The 10,141-nt window shown below is 35.8% G+C and overlaps 1 protein-coding gene across 1 annotated transcript in view; it reads right to left on the bottom strand.

The window, feature by feature from the left end:
- Positions 1 to 826: 826 nt before the first annotated feature.
- Positions 827 to 10,141, bottom strand: part of wbp4 (WW domain binding protein 4) — a 16,936-nt gene continuing 7,621 nt past the window's right edge. Inside the window, exons 9-10 of the mRNA XM_017482467.3 lie at positions 1,529 to 1,728; positions 827 to 1,441 (exon numbers count right to left, since the gene is read on the bottom strand). Of these exons, the coding sequence (XP_017337956.1) occupies positions 1,237 to 1,441; positions 1,529 to 1,728 (405 nt within the window). The 3' untranslated portion in view covers positions 827 to 1,236. The remainder of the gene's footprint in view (positions 1,442 to 1,528; positions 1,729 to 10,141) is intronic.

Here is a 10,141-nt window from a genome sequence, read left to right on the forward strand (position 1 = left end):
ACATGTGCTTTTTTTTTTTTTTTTTTTTAAATAAATTTACAAAGATTTCAAACAAACTTCTTTCACATTGTCATTATGGGGTATTGCTTGTAGAATTTTGAGGAAAATAATGAATTTAATCCATTTTGGAATAAGGCTGTAACATAACAAAATCTGGAGAAAGTGAAGCGCTGTGAATACTTTCCGGATGCACTGTATGTGAAATGTATGTTGGGATGAAACAAATTCATATGTAATACATCAAAGACAATGTTAAATATCTCCCTCTCCTATGAGTTTATAAGGGGTGGTGAGCAGCTGGAGGAGCTGATATCTAATTGGCTAATTCTAACTCACACTAACTCTGTACTGCCACTAAATGTCTCCCCATCCCTATAATCCAACCAGTTACCATTTGTTATCTATGGCATGTAAGGCCGCTGAGGCCACACCAGGTCAGGCTGACCTCCTTATCAATATTTGACACACATACCCCCTACACGTGTACTGTGAGTTCTGCCTGTTAATCTATCAAGGTTTTTACTTCTCAACTTAAGCAAATTAAGGCCATTTGATAATAATGAACTTGTTTTTCTCATGTCAAGTCGCCCTTCACAAATAGACCACAATTCAGAGTCACTTCTCTGAGTTACATAAAGACCAGTATTATAAAAATAAATTTTATTTTGGCGGTTCGACACTGAGCCCCAAGTTGCTCCTGATGGCTGGCTAGTGCCTTGTGTGTGTGTGTGTGTGTGTGTGTGTGTGTGTGTGTGAATGGGAAACAATATAAAAAGCACTATAAGCTAATGTTAAAAGGCACTATATAAGAGCAGACCATTTACCATTTAGTGGCTAACATTTTTATTAACGTGCACAAACACACACAGCCTCTCATTCAAACGACATACCTACAAACAAACAGGATTCATTCTTTTTTTTAAATATATCTCTTCCCATGAAATTTGTGATGATGCTATGTGAAATGTAAAATACAATTTGGGAACTGTAAAATCAGTTAATAAGTATGTTTTCAACATGTACTAGTTAACTATGGTTTCATGAACTGGAATAAAAACAGAGATTCTGCTCGTCAGTTTGAGAATTTGTTTTTTCAAATGCACACCACAAACGGGTAAAAAATACAAAATCTAAAAACTTTCCAGAAGTGATGAGAGCAGTAAAAAAATCAAAATTATGCTCTGATAAGTAGTATATTAAAATATTTGTGGGAAGTGATGCCAAGGCATAAAATTCTCAATCGTCCTTCTCTCTTTGCCGAAGGCTCTTGGGTTTTCCGTTCTCGGTCTTTCTCTTTTTGAATATGGCTCCCAAGCTTTCATCTCCCAGAGAGGTGATGGTGCGTTCCTTGAACTTAGTTTTGGGCTCTGGGGGAACATCAGAGGACATGTACGTAGAACCTCCACTTTCTTTCTGTGGCAGCTGCAAATCCACATTTTCACTGCAGATAGAGGAAACACATTTAGCAGTACAAATAAATAAAGTACATACAATGCCTCAGTGTCAAATAAGGCAACCATGTACTTACTATGGGTCCTCATCCTCCTGAATCTGTTCCCAGTCTCCATATGGGTTTGCCTTTCTGATTTTCTTTGCAGGGGTTTTTTTCTTTTCTGTGGGTGCAGATGATTCTACATTCCCTTTATATTCTTCTTCTTCTTGCAAATCTTCCAATTTAATTTCTTTTTCATAATCCCTTGGTAGGTCTGCTACTTCTTCCTTTCGTTTCTGGAGAGAGTATACTCTTTAATCTAAAATCTACCATTATATAGCGACTATTTTATCATCACTTTAAGCAGTACACAGACTGGTTAGTATGCAGACATCACTGCCATACGTTGGAGAATGGCTGCAAACATATTTTCTAAACAGTTACTTATATATTTCTGCTTTATCAGGGTGTAGTATGAATTCCAGGTAATTAGTTGAATTGGGACATTTCATCCCTTTACATGAGTTGACCATTGAAATTTTCATTTGACTCTATTTTACTACTGACCAGCTGCTTATATATTATTAAATATGAAACTATTCAATCAAATATCTAAACAATTCAAAGGTAATTGTTAAAAATATTGCATAAAAAAACACAACACACAATAATTACTTCTGAAAAGAAGCATGTACGTATGACTCTTCTAAACACAGTGCATCCAGTGAACATATACAGTTGTGGTCATAAGTTTACATATGCCTTGCAGAATCTGCAAAATGTAAAAAAAATAATAAAAAAAATATATATAATAATAATAACAATAATAACAATAATAATAATAATAATAATAATAATAATAATAATAATAATAATTAAGAGGGATCATAATTGCATTTTGTTTTATATTCAGTACTGCCCTGAGTAAGCCATTTCATGTAACAGATGTTTACATATACTCTACACACACAATAATGAAATAAGTACAACCCCAATTCCAAAAACAGTTGGGATGCTGTGTAAAATGTAAATAAAAACAGAATGCAATGATTTGCAAATCTCATAAACCCATAGGTTATTCACAATAGTACATATAAAACATATCAAATGTTTAAACTAAGAACATTTTTTAGAGTCTCTCAGAAGTAAAGATGGGGTGGAAGCATATGTTGCTCCAAGACCTGTATATACCTTTCAGCCTTGTGCAAGCTGCCCATTCCGTAGGCACCCACATACCATCAGAAATGCAGGCTTTTGAACGGAGCGCTGATAAAAATCCGGATGGTCTCTCTTCTATTTAGTGCTCTTTAGTTTAGCAGCGTCCATGGTTTCCAAAAATAATTTCAAATTTCCATTCATCTGACCCCAGAACAGTTTTCCACTTTGCCTCAGTCCATTTTAAATGAGCTTTGGCCCAGAGAAGATAGCAGCGTTTCTGGATCATGTTCACATATGGCTTCTTCTTTGCATGATAGAGCCTTAACCAGTGTTTGTGGATGGCTTGGCGAACTGTTTTCACAGACAATGAGTTCTAGAGGTGTTTCGGAGCCCATGAAGTGATTTCCATTACAGAATCATGCCTGTTTTTAATGAAGTGCCACTTGAGGACCCAGATATCACAGGCATGCACTACTGATTGTCCCTTGAGTTTGACCCACAGAGATTTCTGTACTGTACTGTAAACAGCATGTATATGTACTGCAGATGATGAGATATTCACTGAGGGATTTTACACTGAGGAACACTATTCTGAAATTGTTCCACAAACTACAGATGCAGTTTTTCCACAGATGCCCATCTTTACTTCTGAAAGACTCTGCCTCTCTAAGATACTCTTTTTATACCAAATAATGTTACTGACCTGTTGCCAATTAACCTCCAGCTGTTTCTTTTCAGTAACACTTACTGTTCTAGCCTTTTGTTGCCCCCATCCCATCTATTTTGAGACGTGTTATGGCCATCAAATTCAAAATTACCTTTTTTTTTTTTTTAAATGGTACATTTCCTCAGTTTAAACATTTGATATGTTTTCTATGTACTATTGTGAATAACACTCAGATTTGCAAATCATTGCATTCTGTTTTTATTTACATTTTACACATCATACCAGCATCTTTTGGATTTACACACGCTTGATCCTTAATACTGTGTGTGACCTGGAAGATCAATGACTGTTGTTATGTTTTGTAATAGTTGTTCATGAGTCCCTTGTTTAGTCTGTGAAGGATTTCTGAGAGTTTTTTGTGATTGTTGTGGACAAAAATGTTTGATTTTGCTGTGGGTTGTTTCAAAATTTGCTTGAATTGGTGAAATTGCAATTGCACAAAATTGTTTTGCACGTCTTTCATAGCAATCTTTGTTTGTAAATGAAACCTTTAAGCTGTACTCATCTTTGAGGCTTGTGAATCGAAGAGTGCTCTGGATGAAAGCGTGTTGTGATGAAGTCACATGACATGTATTGGCCCAAATCAGCAGAAAAAATGTGGTATTTAGAAAATTTCAAGCTGCACTGAATATTGCAGCGTTTACTTGATTTTGCGTTAATTTCGGCAATCGCCAAATCACAAAATCCTTAAGGGAGCAGTTAAACTGCGCATATTCTTTGCTTTTCCATCATCTTCTGCATATTTTATCCCTTTCCAACAATGGTTATACAAATGTGACCATGCGCATCAAAGGAAAAGGGATCTTGAGATTTCACGTGGTATCATGCACATGCTGCGGGCACAGGAAAACCAAGACCAGTTAGGGGGCAGTCATGTTTCATTTGAACAAACACGGCTTGCTAGTAGATACAGTAGTTCTGCCAGAGCATATACTGTATACTCTTTTTTTTTTTTCTTCCAACCAAATGGTGCTGTTTCTTGCACTCAAGCCCAAGATCTGCTTGTGCTTGGCCAACGGCTCTGTTAACTTCCCTCAGAACCATTTTGAAATAAGCAGCAGAGCACATGATACGTCAAGCCTACACTGGAAAAATGGAATGTGTGGTCGGTTAAATTTAAGAAAAAAATATTACATATGGTTTACATAAAAATATTACATTTCTCATGAAAAACATGATTACATTGCTTATGCTAAACTTAATTTAAACAAGTTTCTAATTACAAGACTGAATTATATCAAGTGAGAGTTATCAATTAATATAGTACAGGTACTATAACTATAGTATTTAACTAAACATGGCTAAGACTTGTGTGGTAAAATAGCCCAATAGTAACACGGTTGTTGCAGAATGTCAGCGACCTGGTTTCGATCCTCAGCTCAGGTGAGAGTGTGGATTCAATGAACTTTTTTTTTTCTGTTGTAGAAAATCTATTCCTCTGTGCATGTGTAATGAATGTCCTTCCTCAAAGTAGCGTTGAATGACTTTCATTTTCTCATTTCTTGCCAATGGAAACTTTTGTTCTTTTATTATATTTAAAGTTTCACCATCTAAAAAACTGGTTCAACTTGAACACAGAAGTCCATAATTCAAGTTTATTGTACAATACATGTACTGCACACACACCAGTAAATCATCAATAATTCAGTTATTAATAGTATTTTTTTATTATTATTTATTTATTTATTACATGTTTGGCATGTGAATTTGATTTATGTGAGGAGTAATTGACAATGGGCTGTTGAATTATTAGAAAATAATGCATACCCTGAGGTGGCCATTATTTTCTAATAATTCAATGGACCAGAGTCACTTATTCCGCTTATACCACAGTTACCTCACCTCAAGACATTGTTCAGATGTTTTATTTCAAGACATTTGTCAGGTTTTTGTCCTTAAAACCCTCCTGTGTGTGGAACTAATTTATTATGCATCCCATCTCAAGCTTCTGTTGCTAATACTGCAGCATCATTTTAGAGCTAGTAACAGAGGATTGAGCCATTGATATGCAGTTATTGTGGGGGTTGTGGCGGGGGAGAGAGAGCTCACAGGTTTATTATTTGTTTTGTTTCATGCTGATAACATAAAAATAGAACAAATAAATAAATATTGATAAGCCTACTTGTTCACAGGGCTTTATTTATTTATTTTTTTTACTTCAGAAAATACAACAAGTAAATAAATAAATATTGATACTTGTTCACTGGCTTAGAACATGTGCTCTCTTTCACTCTCTTTGTTCTTGCTTTCGCTCCAATAACTGCATATCAATGGCTCAAGCCACCACTTCGCCACGTGGCCGCATAAAGCGAGTGTGCATTATTTTTCTAATAATTCAACAGCCCGTCGTCAATTATTAATGACATGTTTCTGGTTAGACAGTAGGCTAATTTTTCCGTTATTTCAGTTAACTTGGTGAAGTGATACGGAACTGTAATGCGGTCAAGACCTGACTGGGACTACTTTAGTTGTGTATTTACTGAAAAATAATTTCAAATCTCAGAATGTCTGTCAGCCAATTGGAATCAAGAATTCAACAGCTCTGTGGTATAAATTAATTTAATTTAAAGTTTGACCATTGATGCATAAATACCTACATTACTGTAGCACTCATATTTAGCACTTTTATTTTGCTTCGCTTTATTGCATTTAGACAGTTTTAGTCATAATTAGTCAAATTTGGACAGATATTTAGTCAATAGTTCATCATGCCATATTCATTCATTTTTGTACATTTTACTCTAACTAAGATGCCATCTAATAATAGTCAAAAATAATATTTTAGTCAACAAGAAAGTGCAAAATTAAACCAAATATTCAAACATTTTATGTATTAATTTAAACGTGGCAACACTGATCAAAAATGTTGTTACAGAAAGAGCATATTCACAACCAGTGTTGGTTAAGTTTCTCAAAAAAAGTAATCCATGACACATTACTAATTACTACTTTAAAACTGAAATTTGATTACATTACTGATTACTGCTTGTAAAAATGATCAGAGGACTAATAACTTTAATTTCAGGTTACTTTCAAAACATATCAAACCTACAAAAATACTCTACAAGGTGAAATGATGAGAAAAAATTGGATCTACTATAAAACCTCACTGTTTGAAGGACTACCAGACTGATAAAACTTTTCTAGCTAGGCTAATTTAGTGACGCTAGCCAAGAGGAGGCACAACTATCATTGTATGGGTTTAGCTGCTATAGTGCCATGCAAAGTACATTATTTTTCCTTATGCTCTGCTCATATCATCTTCACGTAAACTGGAAGTCATATAGACATTTACAGTTCATACCTGCTCAGCATCATAGGATGTTTATTGTTCCAGTTTCCTCTTTACTGGTTAAAAAAAATAAATAAGTAAAAGTCGGCATATATCCATTTTTCCTCACACTGACTATGAGAATTGAGAGCTGTCAGCCAATAAGACACGAGTGCTTCCACGTATTTTCCTATAAACCCTGTCTGATTGGTCTCACCTTCGTTTACTGAAGATATAAAATTACAGTCTTCTTTTACTGATGTTCAGTTACGTAGTGACAAACTGCATCAAGTGGAGAATTATTCGGGGCTAAAAAAAAATTCTTTGGGGAAAAACGTGATTTATTTTAAAAAAATGCATATTACTTATGATTGTTTTCTTAACAATAAATTTGTAACGCAAATAATGTAATTTTATTGACCTCAGTACCTGTAATTATATTACATAAATTTAAAATGTAATGCGTTACATTACTGCATTATCAGAAAAAGTAATTAGATTACAGTAACGCGTTACACCCAACTCTGTTCACAACGTGATTCACACATCCTGACTCATGTGTAGATGTGTATTTATGTATTGTAATATTGCATTTATGTTATGTATGAATCTGATTAATCTCTTACAGGATGCCTTTGGTGAGTTAATTACCTCCTAGTAAAGTGCTTTAGGTTACTGGTTTTCATTCACTCAGCCAATAATCTGAAAGGAAACCGCAAAGAATTAAGTTACATTTTCCTACCTAGTAGATTTATATAGCCAAGCCTGTTTTTTTTTTCTTTTGTGCGGAGTTCCACCTCAGTACAATGGTCTACTCATTGGTAATGGTTAGATGATCGATAATAACAAAATGTACTGTATCATATCCTATGTAATTGTTAACATTATCATAAACATTAACTGCATTTAATTAATTATTATTAATAGTATTTTAATTAGTAATATAAACAAGTATTAATTAATTGTAGACTGTGTATCTTTTATTGCTATATTAATATTTTGGTCATTCAGATTTATCATCCTAATTACAGTCCGTCAATTATATCCATTGATTAGACTACGGTACATAAGTCCTATCTAACAAAGAAACAGCACATGGCATGCTATGGTGCGATAAGTAGAAAAGGTGAGTGAACCACCTTTTGAACCAGTCTTTATTCCTACCACTTTTCAAAACAAAGTTATACCCATGTATTGCCTAAGAAATTAAATTACTGATCATTTTTCAATACAAATAAGCTTTTATTAAATATAATTTGCAAAGTGTATACAGTAATTAGTATCGGAATTATTTTAATCCAGTGATTTTAGAAGTAGTTGCAGTATGTTTGTTCTATGGATTTAAAAGATGGACCGGAGTCAGTCGTCTATTTTGGAGAAGCTGGAGAAGATTATCTTTTCCACCTTCCATTCACGGGGTGTGTCATGTCAGAAATGTACAGTATTTTCATTTTATGGCATTATACTTTAGCCTCTGTATGCTACATTCCAGTGTGTCCACCCTGAAAGAACCTTAAACAGTCTATTTAAGTTCCTCACACCATAATTTATTTACAGTGGCAAGAAAAAGTATATGAACCTTTTGGAATTTCATGGTTTTCTGAATAAATTTGTCAAAAATGTGATCTGATCATCTAAGTCAAGGGAAGTGACAAATATAATGTGAATAAAATAATAACACACACACACACACACAAAAAAAAATCTGATCCCTCATGTCTTTATTGAACACACTCATTCAACATTCAAAATGGCAGTGGAAAAAGTAAGAGAACCCTTAGAATTAATAACTGGTTGACCCCCCCTTGGCAGCAATAACCTCAACCAGGCACTTCCTGTAGCTGTGGATCAGACCTGCACATCATTCAGGAGGAATTTTAGCCCATTCTTCCTGGCAGAACTGCTTTAGCTCGGTCATATTCTTTGGACGTCTCATGTGTATGGCTCTCTTGAAGTCATTCCATAGCATCTCTATTGGGTTGAGGTCTGGGCTCTGACTCGGCCACTCCAAAAGGTGGATTTTGTTTTTCTGAAGCCATTCTGTTGTGGACTTGTGTTTTGGGTCACTGTCACGTTGCATCACCCAACTTCTACACAGTTTCAGCTGACGTACAGACATTCTCACATTATCCTGAAGAATTGTCTGATATACTTGGGAATTCATCTTCCCCTCAATGATTGCAAGCTGGCCAGGCCCTGATGCAGCAAAGAAGGCTCAAATCATGATGTTTCCTCCACCATACTTTATGGTTGGGATGATGTTTTCATGATGATAGGCTGTGCCCTTTCTACGCCAGATGTAGTGCTGTGTGGTTTTTCCGAACAGTTCAATCTTAGTTTCATCAGTCCACAAAACATTTTGCCAATACCAGTGTGGAGTGTCAATGTGATCTTTTGCAAACTTCAGGTGTGCGCAATGTTCTTTTTAAATGGTAAATGGCGCACTTATATAGCGCTTTTATCCAAAGCGCTTTACACTGTGTCTCATTCACCCATTCACACACCAATGGTAGCAGAGCTGCCATGCAAGGCGCTAACTTGCCATCGGGAGCAACTTGGGGTTCAGTGTCTTGCCCAAGGACACTTCGGCATGTGGAGTCATGCTGGCCGGGAATCGAACCGCCAACCCTACGATTAGTGGACAACCCGCTCTACCACCTGATCCACAGCAGTAAGCAGTGATTGCCTTCGTGGTGTCCTGCCGTAGATACCCTGCTTGTTCAAGGTTTTACATATTGTAGACTCATGAACAGAGATGTTAGCCAGTTCCAATGATGCCTTCAAATCTTTGGCTGTCATCCGGGGTTGTTTCGTTCCTCATTGATGAATCTTCGTTGTGCTCTTGGTGTCATTTTGACTGGGCGCCCACTTCTTGGTAGAGTAGCAACAGTTCCAAAGTGTCTCCATTTGTAGAATGTTTGCCTAACTGTAGACTGGTGAATTTCTAAAGTCTTTGAAGTCAGTTTGTAACCCTTTCCAGCTTTATGTAAATCAGCAGTTCTTGATCGTATCTCCTCTGAAAGCTCTTTTTGGCGAGGCATGGCTCACATAAGCGTGTGCTTCTTGTGCAGAGCAAACTCCAAAAAATTGAGGGGTCTTTATCAGTCAAAGTAGCTGTAGTCCACACCTCCAAACTCATTTTCTTAACGAGACTCCAGGTGTGCTAAAACCTGACTCCAACTAGCTTTTTTCAGGTCATTAACTCAAGGGTTCACATACTTTTTCCACAAGCACTATGAGGTTTTTTTTTGTTCTCAATAAAGACATGAAAGATCAGAATTTATTTTGTGTTATTATTTTAGACATATTATATCTGTCAATACCCTTGACTTAGATGAAGATCAGATCACATATTATGACAAATTTATTCAGAAAACCATGAAATTACAAAAGGTTCACATACTTTTTCTTGCCACTGTATAGCAGCCATTAAATCAGACTTTGTGGTTGGTTTTGCTTCTTTCCGAATATAGTCATTCAGAGCATGCCACACCATCTCAATGGGATTCATATCAGAGTCGTCACCCAGTAGCAGCAACCCTCTGCAGCAAGG

This window comes from Ictalurus punctatus, chromosome 12 (genome assembly GCF_001660625.3).
Source record: "Ictalurus punctatus breed USDA103 chromosome 12, Coco_2.0, whole genome shotgun sequence".
Taxonomy (NCBI): Eukaryota; Metazoa; Chordata; class Actinopteri; order Siluriformes; family Ictaluridae; genus Ictalurus; species Ictalurus punctatus.